Source organism: Buteo buteo, chromosome 9 (genome assembly GCF_964188355.1).
Source record: "Buteo buteo chromosome 9, bButBut1.hap1.1, whole genome shotgun sequence".
Lineage (NCBI taxonomy): Eukaryota > Metazoa > Chordata > Aves > Accipitriformes > Accipitridae > Buteo > Buteo buteo.
In genome coordinates, this window is record NC_134179.1 from 40805261 (window position 1) to 40822351 (window position 17091).

The window sequence follows — 17091 nt, forward strand, 5'->3', positions numbered from 1 at the left end:
ACACCGTTAACAGCAAACCATAATTTAACTCGTGCAAAGAGATCTGTCTTTCAGGAACTGTTTCACAGTAACTGCACAATGTGCAAAGCATAGCATATCTGATTCACAGGAATTAGGCACACCATAAACGCCCCAAGAGCAACCATGCGCATCTCAATGAAGAGCTCATTCTGAAAGTACCCTCGTAGCTGGGAAGTTATGTGCCCAGTATCAAGAATTCTTGATTTATTAACAAATGAAGCTACAAGAAGAACAGCGTAGTCACTACAAGACTGTGGCTAAACTATAGGCAGGAACACTTAATGCTAACAACATTAAACCGCTAACCTATGCTTCCAACAGGAAAATTAATCCACAGAGAGGATCTAATTTATACTTGCAATACCCGGTATGAAATAAATCGCGTTACCCTCCCTTTATAGCAGAGGAAAACGAGGTGGAGCTGTCAGCTGGGCTGCCCAGCGACACAAAGGATCAGCTGGGATCACGTCTGGGATCAGGCGCGTGGTGCTGCCGGAGGGGCCCTCGAGCACCCAAGGCATCCACGCAGGGCTGACAGATGTGACACAGGACCCCTGGGAGACGCACCCTCTCGGAGCAGCAGCTGGAGGCCACGCAAAATACCCAGGGGCATCTCCAACAGCACTGTGCATCTGCACGGAGCAACTGAAGCAAGCCTGGGGTGACTGCATACAATCCCAGCTTTGACCTTGGGGTTTTCTGCTCCCGGGCTGTTTCTGAGCACAAGATCAAACACAGCCATCACATGACGGCTTCTATTAGACGAGTTCCCAAGAAATGTATCACAAGCAAAGAGCGCTGCAACTGTACCCTCCTTTTTCAGGTATGGTTAAACGCCTGAAGCATTTCAGAATGTCTTGCTGCAAATTCGTTGTTAAATGAAGGCTTCTACACTTTAAAACACTTAAGCACATGCTTAGCTGGATGCCTGTAGCTGGCTGCATTGACTCATACAGAGATAATCACATGCTTAAAGATAACGGCGAGGTTAAGCGTCCTTCTGGAGCAGCAGGGGCGACGCAGCAGGAGCCCAGGCCCCGCTGTACCTCCTCGGTTATCCGTGCACTTGAACCCCTGCCGCACGGCTCAAGCCGGCATTACCCTGCCTGGGCATGGAGGTGGCGGCTGCGTCTGGGCTGTTCCCTGCTCCGCGGGCATTTCCCAGTCTGTGGAGACTGCGGGATGCTCAGGTAACCTGATGGTTTCAAAAACATGCACAATTATCACTGCTGGATCCTGCCTCGGTCACCATCACCGATTTCTGCCATTACAGTCCTCGCTGAGGCTGGGGACACAATGCGCTCTGGAAGCAGGCGCAGCGCTGTCCTCATCTATATGGATGCTTTTTTCTTTAACTCTGAACAAACAGCTTTTTATTCCAAGCCCACACCACCAAATCCATCTCACTTCTAGATTTCTCGCAGCAGCACAGCACGACACACCACTTAATACCTCCTTAGACATACTTCCAATTTTGAGGTCAAACTTGCAGTGAGGGGAAAGCATGGGACACTTACCAAAGCCATCTTTTGTGATGGCAAAACAGACGGGCATTCAGCTGCAATTTTTAAAAGGAGCTGGGCAGCCAGCTCCCGTATGTTCCTTCAAAAATTGCAGCTAAATTAGGCCAGCTAATGCTGCACAGTTCACTGGACAATATCAGCATGCTCATTCATATGCACAAATGCAGATTTTCATGTTTTCATAAGTGGTACCCTTCTCAAGGTCTGACTTGCAAAGTTTCTAGATTTTTCTTTTTTTAATGCAACTGTTCTTGTCACTGAAGAGCAATTCACATGCAGAAAGGCACAGTTAGTTTCTAACCGACTCTTTTATTACACTAAACAAGGTCAAATATATAAAAATTCCAAGTTGTGGCTCTAAGACAAAGCATTAAAATACCCCTCTCCCTCACTCACATATTTGGAAGATACTCCATTGCTGGAAAAAAGAAGCCATATCACTCAGACTGGAGTAATCCACTGGATTTAATAGATTTTTTTTTTCCCAAACTGCATCCAAAACCAGAGAATGACAGGACAAACCCAAGTTATGTTCAGTATTTTTTGTCCAAAAGTCTCTTCTGAACATTTATTTCAGAATGGCCTACATTAAGCCAAAGCAAGAGAGCATTTTAAAGTAATGCATGTATCATTTCTTCAAAAGGAAAAATCAAACCAGATACTTTGAAACTGAATACAGTCACAGACATGAACATTTAGAGCTTTAACAGACATCCTCTACTAATAACAAACACTCAGTTTCAAAGAAAATGTGCACTTTATACACAATTAAAATGAAAACAAAAAAACAGTAACAGAAACAGCTCCATTACTTTGCATTTTCGGTATGAATTCAGTGCTGGGATTGGAATATTCTATACACTCTGCTCACTAAGGGGAGTATTTACTGGTGTGGACAAAAGCTCACAGGACTGACCTGAGACAGTAGCTTTAAGCAGGTAACGGTTTAGAACATTAATTGGGAAAGGGCTAATACAAACAATGGGTGAAGCAGCTGTCATGAACCGATTTTATTTTAAGCCATTAATAAGAAATTGCTGCAGTTTGCATAGAGAGCAGCAAGAGGAAATGATTTTCACTTCTTGCCATTCAGCTGGTGAAAGGCTGTTCCGAAACCACCGCAAGGGGTTAAGAGCAACGTAACCCTTTTGGGAAGCTGAAAAGAACAACCCCAGTGTCGGGGATAATGAGTGGATTGTAGCCAGGCATTGGGTTTATCTCCAGGCTCCAAATGTCTTTCTCTAGTACTTTCAGACAACATGTTTTCCACCCAGCTTCTCCATCACACTCCCAGCTTTCTGCTGGCAAAGCCTCTCTGCCCATCTTCAGGCAGCGTGCTTCTCTGCAGACTCCTGTTTGATTAGCGGAAGCACTATTAATAAACTCCCTCTCACCCCACACAGATAGTCCCATGTCACTGGCTAGCTGTCCCTGCGCGCAAGTCCACTCAGGCTTTTAAAAACTGCTATGTACTTACTGTGTTACTTACTTATATTCGCTTAAAGACATCACCCTGAAACTTTTCTGCATAAAATTCAGAGGTTGCTCCTTTCCCGGAGCAGCGGCCAGGAGTTACTGCTAAACAAAAAGCCAGAAAGCAAGTTTGCTTCCCAATGTCTCTGCTGGAGGTGAAGAGGAAAAGCTCTCGCTGACCTCGCGCAGAGGGTTGCATTGGCTCTGGGCGCACTTATGCCTCTCAAATGCAGAGCTGAGAGACAGCTGGGATCTATGCCTGGACTGCCTGGTGTCCCAGAGTGAAAACAGACTGAAAACAATTCAGCAAAATACCTATTTTCAGCAAGTGCTTGGGTAGAGGATAACTGCAAGCATGTGCTTGTATCCCCTTAGTTTAAATTTAACATAAAGCCTATGCTTAGATGTTCTGCGGGACAGCAATGGAGTATGGGTTCACCTGTGTCCTCCACAGAGCCTTTCTTCTCAATCCTGTTCCTGACCAGGCTGTAACGAGGGCACTAAGGACTGAGGTAGCCTCAAAACAGAACAGTCCCACTTGAAACAGGCCCCCAAAATATATTAAAATGCACAAAAACCTAACTAAAGGGAGTGGAGCAAGGTCCTGAATACATTATAAATAGTAGCAAAAAGCATACACATTTATCAGCATCTCTCAAACATTAATGCGCATCCTTGCCAAAAAGACACCGCCAAAGGCAGTAAGTACCGCATTCTCCGTTTTCTAATTATAAATTCAAGTTTAGTGCCAAAACCACAGAATGCCAAATCTGACTGGTCTCTCAAGCAGAAATCTAAATTATACACATTGCTCTGTCTGAACTAAATTCCTCGGACATAATGGAAGGAAGAGGGGTCTGGAATAAGGCAATATCATTGATATTCGGAAAGGGCTTTGTAAAAACTCTTGCAGACAGCTCATGTGTCCTGGCTGGGGGGAGAGGAATGTTATTCCTTGAGTGTAATGCACGGAGAAACAAAATTACCATGACTCCATCTAAACAGATTACTTTGGAAAAGACAGAAATCTTATCCAAAAGGTATCGTAACAACTCATGCCCTTGGGGAGTGGGGCGTTATGTAACAACAGACCTCAAAAACATCTCTTTCCATAGATATCACATAAACATGTAGGATTACTGAATCCAGTAATTTCTATTTACCTTTTTTTTGATGTTTTACAGGAGTTTCAAGTCTCTCTTGCCTCCTGTTGCATAAAGCTTGCAGGGAGGTCTGAGCCCTCTCTGCGTTACGGCTGGCACTCTTACTCTGAACACAAGTACTCTCACACACGTACATTTTTGCTGTAAGTAATTTTCCACAGGGCGAAAAAAACTGTAGTACATAGTAGCTATAGTATGACACTTCCATTTTATAAGTAGCACATCATTTTTGTAAAGGACAGAGTCAAGAGCACCATTAACAGATGTTTTCCAAACTTTTCACTGCTTGCTGCTCAGTGACTGGCACCCGTGGGCTGCCTGGATAACCGGAGACTCCTCTGTGCTGTCTGCATGTGCAAGGCACTTTTGAAACGCAGCATAGAAAGTTTTACGTTTAAAACAAGGAAGAACAACGACAAACTGCAGACCATGGTAATAAAACTAGCAAAATGCTAACAGCTACCCATTGCTTTCTCCTCATTAATATAAAAAAGTGTAACGTCAGAGATCCAGTGTACAAATACAAAAAATTGTGCATAATAAATGTACTACAATACTGTACATACAGCATAAACCGTTCAATGAGAATGATTTAAATATATCTATTTGCCTCCTGACTTGGAAGACAGAAGAATAAAGTTCTATAATCCTAGAGTATGCGTATAAAGCCTTTCTGAGAGGTTGAATCACTAGCCAACGGTATCCCTGAAAATAAGCAGTCAAATATTTACTTAATGGAAGCCATTATTCAAGGGGTTGCTGGTTATGATAAACTAGGAGAAAAAACACAATATATAAACTCAGCCAACATTAAATCCAGACAGAGTTCTTCCCATCTCCTGACTTGCTACTGGCACTGCTTTTGTTTGAGCCTGCTTTGGATTTCTTCTCTCTGGAACTGCCGGGATTGTTTTGGTTGTTGTAAGCCTGGATCGCGAGGTCCAGGCGCTCCTGAGCCACTTTAATTTCCCTCTGCAGATTTTCCAGGTCGGCAGGAATGTTTTCTTCGTTGCTTCCATACTGCTGTTCCTGAGCTATATTGGCTTTGTTCTGTTTGTAGGCCATTTTGGCGTTGGACAGTTCAGTATATTGGATTTGCTCTGGCTTGACAGCAATGTTATAGCCAGGAGGAGCAGATGGCGTATTCCAAGTAAAAGGGTAGTTGTAAGTACCAGAGTCTTCCAGCTCTTTTCTCTTGTTGTTCAACGTGTCCCGGATTGTGCCAAATCCCAAATGGAGCATCTCCCAGACATTCAAAAGTAAACACATGCAGCTCACCCCATACATTATTAGCAGGAAAATGGTCTTTTCAGTTGGCCTTGAAATGAAGCAATCTATCTTGTGTGGGCATGGCTTCCTGCTGCACACAAATATGGGGCTGACCTCAAAGCCATACAAAAAATACTGACCCACGAGAAAGCCAATTTCAAACGTAGTCCTCGCCAGAAGCTGCAGGACATAAATTTTCATGAGTCCATCTTCACGGATTCGCCGCCTGCCATCATGCTTAGCTTTGGCAGGGGCCTGCTGCTCTTTATTCTCCCGTTCGCTTTCCAGCTCTATTTCTGGGTACATCATCGGGTCTTCCTCATGGTCCTCCTCAGTTTCCTCTAAGCCACGGTGTTGTTTCCAGCGCATGGAAAAGCTTTTGCTTCTGATTCTTCTGTCAGCTTCGCTGTGTTCCACCATCCGGGCAATTTTATGAATTGCATAGCCTAAGTACATCACAGATGGAGTGGCAACAAGAATGATCTGAAAGACCCAAAACCTCACGTGCGAAAGAGGAGCGAAAGCATCGTAACAAACATTCTCGCAGCCAGGCTGCTCTGTGTTGCACACAAACTTGCTTTGTTCATCGTAATAAATGGATTCTCCTCCCACAGCAGTTAGGACAATCCGAAATACAATCAAAGCTGTCAGCCAGATTTTGCCAACAAAGGTTGAGTGATTGTGGATCTCCTCTAACAGACGGGTCAGAAAACTCCAACTCATGGTGGTCAAGTAATTTTATCTAAAAAACAAACAAAACCCCCAAATATTTATGAGTTTATCAGCTTGAGCCTGAATGCTGCAAACATTCAACCAAAAGAGTCAGAAAACTCTAGAATTTTACAACCAACACGTAACCATGTTTGTAGCATCACCTGTTACCGGGAAACTCCAGCTGCCAGAATTTGCTTGAAGGTCCTACGTCTCCTCCACAGGCTTTTGAGAAGTCTGCTACAAAAAAAAGTAGCAGTTAACTGCCATTTCACAAACAAAATGTGCTCCCAAAGCTACTCTCGAGTAGAAGTGAAAGACATGGCTGCTACGTATTTCAAATGTTAATAAAAATATTTACACTTGAGGCTGAAGTCTCCAAAACACAGCGGATCGAAAGCTAAGCTCCCGTGAAATTTTATGGGCACTGTTGGCTACATCCCACCACTAACAGTAAGATTTACTTTAGCTGCACAGAGGTGGCCCTGTTAAAGCCAGAGCTTGCGATCCTGGCCTCAACCATAGCCCATGGAGAGAAACGGCTCTCTCCATGGGGCAATGCCAGCTGTCTTGAGTCAGAAATTAATCACCCAGCCCAAACCTGAGAAGCAAGTGCTATTACCTTTGATTTAAAAGCACGACAACCTGGGTGACCTGACCAGTGCTAACCTGCAGGTCTAGCCTAGAGACAGGCTTTGATGTAAAGAGCATCTAACTTCTAACCTGATGCTCAAACTATTCTATGGATTTGGGTTCAGTCCCTTAGGGAGGCTAAAAATCTCACTTCCAAGGCCAGAAAAGACTTTAGTATGTATTTTGTAGTGGGTTTTGGAAGAGTAGATGGAAAATCTAGTTAAAAAAAGCTATCTGTCAAAAATTTTAGAAGAGATACTAAATAGAAATCAATATAAATCTGCAATTCTAACAGTAAAAAAAACCATTAGTGGAAACTCACAGCTGGCAACACTATTAAGTATTACAATGAACAAAACCTAGCGACATTACAGGCCCACCTGGAGCTCTAAGGAGTGAAACTGGTAAAATATCGAGCACAGGAAGGACTGATGTTGTTCGACACAGGGGATACAACATCTTTCAGCCCTCTGACAATGTCAAATATTAGTTTGTCAAACACTATTAATAGAAATGCTTACATCAGAACAACATTTGCTGAAAGACCCTAAAACTAGAATTGGACGAATCTCTGACACCCTGATCTTAAGTGATTTATTCTTAACCTGGAGAAATTCCAGGAAACTGGAAGAAAACTAGTATTTGCAACTATTCAACTTCTTCCACATAACTACAGAGTTGTTCACAAGCAAAATAATGAAATTTGAGTGGATGCAATCAATACAGAATTAAGGGATATAAATGTAATCCCCCTTCTGATGAAATTCAATGTTACATTGAAAAGGCAACAGCACAGACATAATGTGGATGGGCTGTGTAGGACATTTGATTTATTACTTCATGACAGTGTGAGAAAAAAATAGCACAAGAGAATATTAAAAAAGACCATATTAAGTGGATCAAAAGTAACAAAGGTCTTGACAAATGATTCCCACATTAGAACCAAGATCAATTGCATGTAATTACAGCAAGTTCTGCAAAGACCAGGAACAGGCCTGGCAATTAGGCTGTATCTTCCCCAGATTCAACCTGAAAATGGCTGCTGACAAAATCTGCAAATGGCACAGAAGTTTGCAGGCTGACAAATAAAGATGAGAGTTATCAGTGATGCAGAAAAACAGATTGCTCGAGAGGCTGAGTCCACTGAAACAAAACCACCGCTTTAACCAAGCTTAATGCAAAGACATGCAGCTAAGAAAAAGAATAGCAGTCTTTTTTTTAAAGGAGAGAGCAGTTACTCTGTGTGTCAGTTAATAGGGAAGGGAGTGAGAGTCCTAATGGATGAGCATCTCAACGAGAGCTGGTGATACAGCAGAGATGATTAATGCAACCCTTAGCTGTGTCACGTGCAAACAGGAGCAAGGAGGGTGATCTTACCTCCTTGTTAGCACGACAGCACTCAATGCCTGTGTCTGCATCCTTCAGAAGTTGCTTAAACATCAGAAAGTGAATATATTAGTCTCAAAACCAGCTGAAGAATGGGGAAGATGCCTAAAAGTGAGAGATTTAGAGAGTTCAATTTGTTTAGCTGGGAAACATGGGAAGAAAATGAAGGATTACTGGTGAATCACTTAATCTAGAGGCTGTCAGTTGTGCATGCAATCAATCCAAGGTTTACCATCATAGTTCTTCTTTCTACGCAACCATGCTACCATTATGCTGTAGACAGAATTGGCTGAAATAGTACATTTTTAACATGAAAAAAGACCAGAGGGTTCCAGTCCCAGTGCAGCGCTTTACTGCAGCAGGTGGCTTCACGCTCTGAACCCCCATTTCAGAAAGGCACCCAAGTACAGCTCCGTAACCCCAAGTTCTGCATTAGTGGGATGAGAGACTGTGCTTCAGACACCCACACGTTCAGCACTTCCCAGCAGCTCACTCAGATTAGGAATCAAAATGGCTGATAGAGTGAGCCTGGGGGTACCCTATGTGCCTGAAGTGTCTCCAGTACACTGAAAAGGCAAGTGAACCCCACATCTGGAACTGGGGATTACAGAGGTAAGAGCCACAATGCCGACATTCACACCAAGGTGCACTGCAAATCTAGCCACCAAGCACGGACACTAACGGGACATACAAAAGCAGGAACTAGCCTGTACATTTTCAGATACCATCAATGTTTATTCATCAGCGGTTACAACAGAGAAGTCTGAAATTAGGACTGGTTTCAATAAGAGAGGGGACACTTAATCTTTACTTCTAGACAAGCTGCTACCTCGACATCTAACAAATTCTTTCAAGGTATTTATCAGCTTTTCACAGTGTGTCTTCTATCTGCAGACCACATACCTCTGGTTGCCTCTTACCGTACCTCACCAGCTATAAAGAGGAAGATGCAGGGAAGCGTGTGGATCACACCTCAGCTCACTCGGCCACCACTCAGAGTGGGAGACAGCCACTGGAGGGCACAATGCATCTGGCCCGCTTTAGAACTTGCTTCAGAAGAAAGATGGGGGGGATTCACGTCCTGGATTCCACCAGTTATATAAATGAACAGCGTGACAAACCTACGTATAGACACTGACCGCACAGACTTGTACATTTAGGTTAACCACAGCTTTCAGATGCGTAAGACGGCGTTATCAGCTGCGTGTTTAATAACCAAGACTTCTGTCAATTACAGAGTTCTGGCTGCAGAGATGTGAAGTTGCTGAAGAGCTCTGATTCTCTTCAACAAGAAAGTGTCACTTATTCTAAATTTAGTTTTAGTCCAGAGCAGAGCTACTGACACAAATATGGGAGAATCCACCAGCAGGCAAAGAACTTCTTTGTCTTTAAGGAAACATTTTTGTTCAAGCAAAATGACCTGCCTTTAAACCTTTCTTTCACTGGAAATGTTCAGCCCATCCACATTAAACATAATATGAAAGCAAAAAGTTCCAGGCAGAATTATGGCATTTGAAATGGTGGTATCCTTCAGTTTCATGAGATTGGCCAAGGTTAGAGGCTGTGCGTTTCTGCCTTTACAACACATCTACTGCAGGACCTAGATATATTGCAGTAACCTTCACCTAACGTACACTTAGCGTCTCCCAGATTTGTTGTTCTGGCAACATTTAACTCAATAATTTTCCATTGTTTGAAATAAAAGTCTATGGACACTGACACGCATCTGAAAAAGGCAAAACATCAGCAATTTCAGCTAATTTAAGTCATGCCAGAAAGTGCATTTGAGAGAGACTTTCATTCCTTGTATTTGTCATAAGTTCATTCCAGCACTTCCAGCGGAGGAGGCTCTTTAGAGCAGGCAGGATATATGATGCAAATAACATGACGCTTATCTCTGACAGCAAGCTGGCTCCTGTGAATTAAAGTTTTGCAGGCACTGACATCCAGAAAGAACAAAGAAGAATTTGGAGCAGGTACATGGGGAAAAGAAATCAACTTTAAGTTAAGAGATGCACTGCAGGAAATCTCTTCAATTATTTTAGCACGGCTCTTGTTCACATACAGACAGTGAACTGCCCCTCATGTGTGCAGCTTCCCCTACCCAGCCCATGTGTGAGTTTGAACACTAATTTAACCATGGGATTAATTTCACCTTCTTTCAGCTTTCTCATCTAACTGTGATGGCCTCCCACCAGTCAGGGCGGGAAGAACTGCACCTTGGAGGAGCAGTTTACTGTAGCAACCTTAAAATCCTGCCTTTGGACGAGACAGTTGGAAGTGTGGCAGGGATGGACAGTGGGACAGGAAGAATGGAGGAAGCTGGAACCACGGTTAGTCTGGTGAAACACTCCCAGCAATGTCTCTATACCCCCGAGATGTACGGTACCTATAAGGCAGTGCAGCATGCAACAGCCAAGTTCTAAGAACAGCCTCACTCCAGGCCATCAAATGCCAAACACTTTCAGAATGTACAATACCAGGACTCGTTACATGTCATTCCATCAATGGCAGACAGTGGGACTGACACCAAGCTGAGGCGTGCAACTGACATACCTGAGGGAAGGGATGCAATCCAGAGTGATCTTGACAGGCTTGAGGAGTGGGCCCATGTGAAACTGAGGAACTTCAACAAGGCCAAGTGCAAGGGCCTGCACCTGGGCTGGGGCAATCCTCAGCATCAGCACAGACTAGGGGCAGGGGTGGATGGGTGGAGAGCAGCTCTGTGGGGAAGGACTTGGAGACTCTGGAGGTTGAAGAATTGGACATGAGGCGGCAATGTGCGCTTGCAGCCCAGAAAGCCAATTATGTCCTGGGCTACATCAAAGGAAGCACGGCCAACAGGTCAAGGGAGGCAGTTCTCTGGGGTCCCCTGTACAAGACAGACATGGACCTGTTGGAGCAGGTCCAGAGGAGGCACAGAAATGGCCCAAGGGCTGGAACAGCTCTGCTATGGAGAGGCGCTGAGAAAGTTGGGGTTGTTCAGCCTGGAGAAGAGAAGGCTCCAGGGAGACCTTACTGCAGCCTTTCAATACTTAAAGGGGACTTACAAGTAAGAAAGATTTTTTTTTTTTGACCAAGGCCTGTAGTGACAGGACAAGGGGCAATGGTTTTTAACTGACAGAGGGCAGGTTTAGATGGGACATACGGAAGAAATGTTTTACAATGAGGGTGCTGAGGCACTGCAAGAGAGATTGTGGATGCCCCATCCCTGCAAGTGTCCCAGGCCAGGCTGGATGGGGCTTTGAGCAACCTGGTCTAGTGGAAGGTGTCCCTGCCCATGGCAGGGGGTGGACTGGATGATCTTTCAAGGTCCTTTCCAACCCAAACCACCCTGTGACTCCGACCCTGGCTGGAAGGACTCTACAACTGACCTCTCCACCACAGCTGACTGACAGCACTGCAAAGGCATACAGGCCAACCCACCCTTCCTAGCCCAGCTCACCATCCCATCATAGCTGGAGCCACCTTCCACTAGCTAAGTCCACATCTGGGTATGGGCTTCAGCTCACAATCGAGTTTTCCCTGGAATAGAGGTGAAGTTGCAGCACAGCAGCACACTATCCACCCATGAGACTCAACTCCCAGAGGGGAACAGGGAGCTGAAGCTCTCCAGTCTCTCTGAATTTCAATAGTTCATTAGCACCTTCTCAGACAAAGTTTGTCTTAAACAGCATGTTTAGGAGAAAGATTTGGTAGCCAAAAGGCAGTTATTAAGGGGCAAATATTTATAGGAAGACTTTTTTTCCCTTAAAATATGTCCTCCCATGTCATGCTAATGAAATTTGATTAATTTATTAATGATATATTTGGTTTGTTTTGTTTTTAAGCAGTTTAAAAAGACATGTGCTGAGCAGAAAAAAAATTCAAAAATAAACACATGGCAATTCTGTTGATAATCAAAAGAGGTTTCATGCTGCATGAAAGTAAAATTGGGCCCACAGGCTAATTAAAATAGGATTTGAATTAGGATGAATGAATAATTAGCATTATTCATTCAAATCTCATTTACATTGAAATGTAAGGAAGTGCATGATTTATGACTATTTTTGAGGAAGCATGGGGGTTCCTTTTTTTTTTTATAAAACCTGAAAAATGAGTAAGATTTTACTGTTCAAGAAAGGAGAAAGTTGTGGCCAGACCTAGTACCAGCAAGGTACCAGCACCCCACAAATCCTGTTGAGTATTGTGCTGATGCCACCTGCCTGCCCAACCTGAGCAGCAATTTCAGCATTCACCCTCCTAAAGGACACAAGGGGAAGGATGTGGGGATCTTCCTGGGATAAGACAATTCATTGCTATCACCCTTCCATCATTCATGAAGGAAGTGGGTTCAATCACCACCAACTTTATTCCTATGTTTTTCAGAAGCATTTACAGCACTGTGCAGCTGAAAAAGAATAAGAAAGCAACTCTACTGAATTTTATTTTTAATCTATATTAAAGAATATTTGGGAGTGAAAAGGCTGGGACTTTTTGGACAACACACAGTGCTTTTTTCAAATAAATACTCTGTCATCTGGCAAGTCTCACATGGCAAACAGCAGAGAATGGTTTTGAAAAAGCCACAGTGTCAATGTCAACTTGGAAACAATTTCTGAATGGTGCCTTCAAATCCCAGGCATGCTAACAAGGTTCTGCTGATCCCCAGACCAATCCCCCTGAGTCTAAAAAACTCCTCATTGAATTAATTATAAGACCACAGATCCTATGCAGGATATAAATAGAGCACTAAAATATGGGTAAGAGGTAGAGATATAGTAAGATTCTTGTGCTGTCAAAAAAATAAAGATGTCAAAAAGTTATCTTTTTGAAAATCAACATACATATACCCACCCGAGCATTCAGCTTAAAGATAAACCGGAATTTGCAGATAAGACATGAACCTCCAGTAGCCTCAGCGTGCCCTCTAGGTAATGCTAACATGGAAGGCCAAGTGACAATTTTAGCAACACTCCCCTGCAGTGACACAATTCAAATGAAATCACAACGTGTTTCATGCTGGCCAAAACTAGCATTTACTTCACCTACAGCAACCACGCTCCTCCATGAAGCATCATCTCCAGAGCAGATACCCCAGAGCACACGAGATTCCGACTTTGGAAGAGCAGCGTCCATCGGGGCAGCCCGTGCAGCCTGTGCTGCAGCACGAGGACATGACAAGCTGCAAGCCTGACTCAAGTTAATTTGAGAGCAGAAGCCTGACAACAGGCTTCATCAAAAATGGAGGCTGGGCTGTAGAGTCTCCATTACCTCATGAAATTTTTGGAGACCTGTTTTGGGGTCTGCGTCAGCCTAAGTCCCTACATACACGCTCAGCATTCAGTGTCCCTTCCGAGGTGTACCAGCTCAGAGACTGGTATAGCGAGCTCCCAAATTTAGCATTTCTGTAGCAACTCAGGACAGAGTTGCCTGATGCTTAGCAAACCTGATTAAGCTGCTCATCACATCTGTCCTACAGACTTAAGGTATCAAGAAGCAGAAGCAAGCCCCAGGTGATGCTTGCACTCTGGTGATGTGAAATGTAATAATGGAGAAAATAAAGCGGTCAGCAGATTACACGGCAAGACACGGTGCGATGTTTGACAGTCTTTGCAGTGAAACACTTGATCCTCAGGGCAACAAGCCACACTCAAACCGACATGGCATCGTGCCAAACCTTGATCATACCAGCACAGTACCAGGATGGAAGTTTGCAGCACAAGTAACCCCTCTCCCTTCACAACGCAGCTTGTGGATTAGGAATAACCCAACCGGTGAAGAGCTGCTACACTTAGGTCAAAACAACCCGGGAGTTAACTCTGCCCCAGGTCTCCACGGCATTCCCTCTTCCATCTCACCCATCTCTCTTTTCTAGTCTCAAACACTTTAAAGTATTTCATTACAATATAGTTTAACCCTACTAAGCCCAGATGGTTTTGAGTAGCTCCTATACAAACTGGCCTCATACAGTGTTGGCAGGTCCAGCACAATTTACCAACCTGGGCCCTGCCCTGCTCTTGGCCCCAGCATTGCCACGCTTGCTCCTCACTATGTAGGAGCCAGTAGCATACAGCAAAACCCTTTCCCTGCGTAATTTAGTTGGATGTTGAAAATCAGGAATTACAGGGTAGGGAAAAGGGCAAATTTTTTTTTTTTTTCCAAAGAGTTTGAATCTTAAGTTCAAGCCATGCTAGAGAAAACACCCAACACTGCTGTTTTGAGATCAAGGCCAAGTGTTTAACCAAAACGTGTGCTCTTGGATTGCTAGCCCAGGCTGTCTGCAGACAATGTGGCCAGGAACTGGTATTTGTACCCTTAAAATCCAAATATCAGGAGGGTATCCTCAAGAAAGAGTGTTCCTACCAACTGAAATGACCATCAGACTGGGTGAGCGTCATCTCAGTATGGATTCAGGTCCACAAAACACTCCCAACTGTAAGCTGTCAATTCCCATTTTTCCACACCAAGTGGATCCTGGAGGCTTTTCCATGAGATTATCATATATATACAGCACCCATCTCCCAAATGCCAAGAAGTTCTCTCTAGGAGCTGCTCCCAAACTGGATATCCGTTTGAATAAGATACCACATGCTCCTTAGCTCAGGGCTAGTAAACCCTGGTTCAGACACATGAAGCGTTATCGCTTGCCAAAATACTTCAGAGATCAAACACACCAAATGCCCAAGTCCAATGCCGTGACAGCTTCTTTGTAAGCAAAAGAACCACCCATTTACTTCAGTCACTTACTTATATTTTGAAGATGCTTAACCACTAGGTTTCCTTGTATCCATATGCATTACCCTAAGAAATGTATAATATTCTGCCAACTGGTAGTTTAAATTACCATATTCTATCTCCCAAAGCAGGGTCAGCTAGAGCAGGTTGGCAGGTCCACATCCAGCCAGGTTTTAAATACCTCCAAGGATGGAGACTCCACAAGCTCTCTGGGCGAGCCGTTCCTACGTCTGACCACACTCAGAGTAAAAAAAGCTTTTCTTACATTTAAGTGTAGTTTCCTGTGTTTCAATCTCTGCCCATCACCATTCCCTGGGTACCACTGAGAAGAGTCTGGGACAACAGCAGCAAAGCAACTTTTCCTGGAAGAATGAATGTGACAGAAGGGGCACAAGTTACAGGGACTTGAAACACACAGGCAAGTGATGCTGAGACCTAATATCCTTCCCATTCAAAGTGCGGGACAATTGACCAAAACAGCACAGGCTGCTGCTGTGTAGTCACCCCCGACACGCCCCATGCAGCTCCACTAGCACTGGCGTGATATAAATACAATACTTTAATAAAAAATATTGTACTGTTGACTATTTCACTTGTGTTCTCAGCAGTTATTTTAACAAATACAGGCAATGGAAAGGTAAAGATGGAAAAAATGCAGCGGGAATGATGACAAAAGGCAGGTACCAAGAGACAAACACCACTCCAAAGCAACAGAGTGCAATGGACAGCGGGGCTGGCATTACTGCACACACCTACCAATGAATCGCACAGCTTCAGCTCATTTCAGGACGCGCTTGCTGGCTTGCGAACAGTGGAGGGAAAAAAACTGCAGGACAGTATCCCGCTTCAAAGTCTGCAACAGGACCTGTGCAGGCAGGCCCGACACTGTCACGCAGGGCTGCACCCTGAGACACACAGGGGAAAAGCAGAGCCCAGGTGAAGCAGAACAACTTGTGCACTCAAAGGGAACAGGAGCACGATGCCCTACCTGACCCTTCAGACCTATGGATGGGCCCTTCCATACCGAGACACAGAGCACTGCAGCAAGAAAAAAAGGAAAAATCGTATTTTGCCCGACAGACCCAAAAGGTCTCTGGTCCAAATTGAAGAACACACAAGTACTGTTGAGTGTTACATCCACGGCAAAGCCACCGAGGGACACGTGCTGCTGGAGAGCAACAGCCTTTGTAGGGGCCAGAGCATTTGTGCACCTACCTGGGTCCCCCCACCTCTCTTGCAGCGAGGTCTGGGTAAAGCCATCTTCACTCGCGTACCATTTCAGTCAGGCATCAGAGAGATTTCCCTGTCTTGACGTGATTAGTGATTCGAATAACCACAACACCCCTTTAACTACTCCTGATTCCACTGCAGCCAACAGCACCACAGCATTTCCCCATCGGGCTCCTCCTATATGCTCAGAGGGATGAGTGTCAAAAGAAAATGACAGACTGGAGGCAGCTGACCCAAATATCACTCTCACAGCCATTTCAGGAAAGGAGAGAGAAGCCAAAAGAGAGCAATTCTGTCGGCTCCTGTACATCAAAAGGCTTTCATTCAGCTGAGTGGGAGACAATTGAATGGGGATGAACACCTAATTCACCCACCACCATATTATGACAGTCAAAAGAAACTACGACAGTGTTTGCTTCATAGATAAGCCTCAAAAAATAGCATGAATGGCTTGTAAATAAAATAGATACCACATATCATGATGCAGTCTGTCACAATGTCCTCAGTCACCCATTCTGCAACATGGCAGTTGTTTCACTGTGACCCAAATTCAAAAAAAGACTTTTGTTTCCCAGCTCTGTCATCTGGTCTAGTATGAGACACTGCCTCACCCTACAACTATACCAAATTCATGTAACATTTTCTTCAACAGCAGCTTTTTAGAGAAGGATGTTCAGAAGCCAGATGAGGACATTGCAAACCCTCACCACCAACTGCTTTACAAAACATCCAACACTTGGAATAGCTCTGCTAAACCTGGTCAGGACTTTCCACTCGCAGAGATACGGAGGACCAGAAAGCTTTGCAGACCTCCGTGACTTTACACAGCTGTACGTCTCCTTAGGTGGAGAGCACTAAGCTCAGGAGGATGGTAGCCAGCCATGCTGGAAGGCCAACTTCTCAGGGTTGGTACCTGTACGCCACAACAATCTATGAGGATGGTGTTGGGAACACAGCCAAGGTCA

The 17091-nt window shown here is 44.3% G+C and overlaps 1 protein-coding gene across 15 annotated transcripts in view; it reads right to left on the bottom strand.

Annotated features, from left to right (window-relative positions):
* Positions 1 to 368: 368 nt before the first annotated feature.
* The window catches only part of GJC1 (gap junction protein gamma 1), a 28399-nt gene continuing 11676 nt past the window's right edge, over positions 369 to 17091 (bottom strand). For 3 of the 15 annotated variants that reach the window (XM_075036154.1, XM_075036152.1, XM_075036153.1), the window contains exons 2-4: positions 8171 to 8284; positions 6325 to 6400; positions 369 to 6191 (exon numbers count right to left, since the gene is read on the bottom strand). In XM_075036154.1, coding sequence (XP_074892255.1) covers positions 4991 to 6172 — 1182 coding nt within the window. In that variant the 5' untranslated portion in view covers positions 6173 to 6191; positions 6325 to 6400; positions 8171 to 8284 and the 3' untranslated portion in view covers positions 369 to 4990. Of the gene's footprint in view, positions 6192 to 6324; positions 6401 to 8170; positions 14248 to 15161; positions 15259 to 17091 lie in introns of those variants that run through there. The other 12 variants (XM_075036164.1, XM_075036160.1, XM_075036162.1 and 9 more) reach the window with 9 other exon arrangements.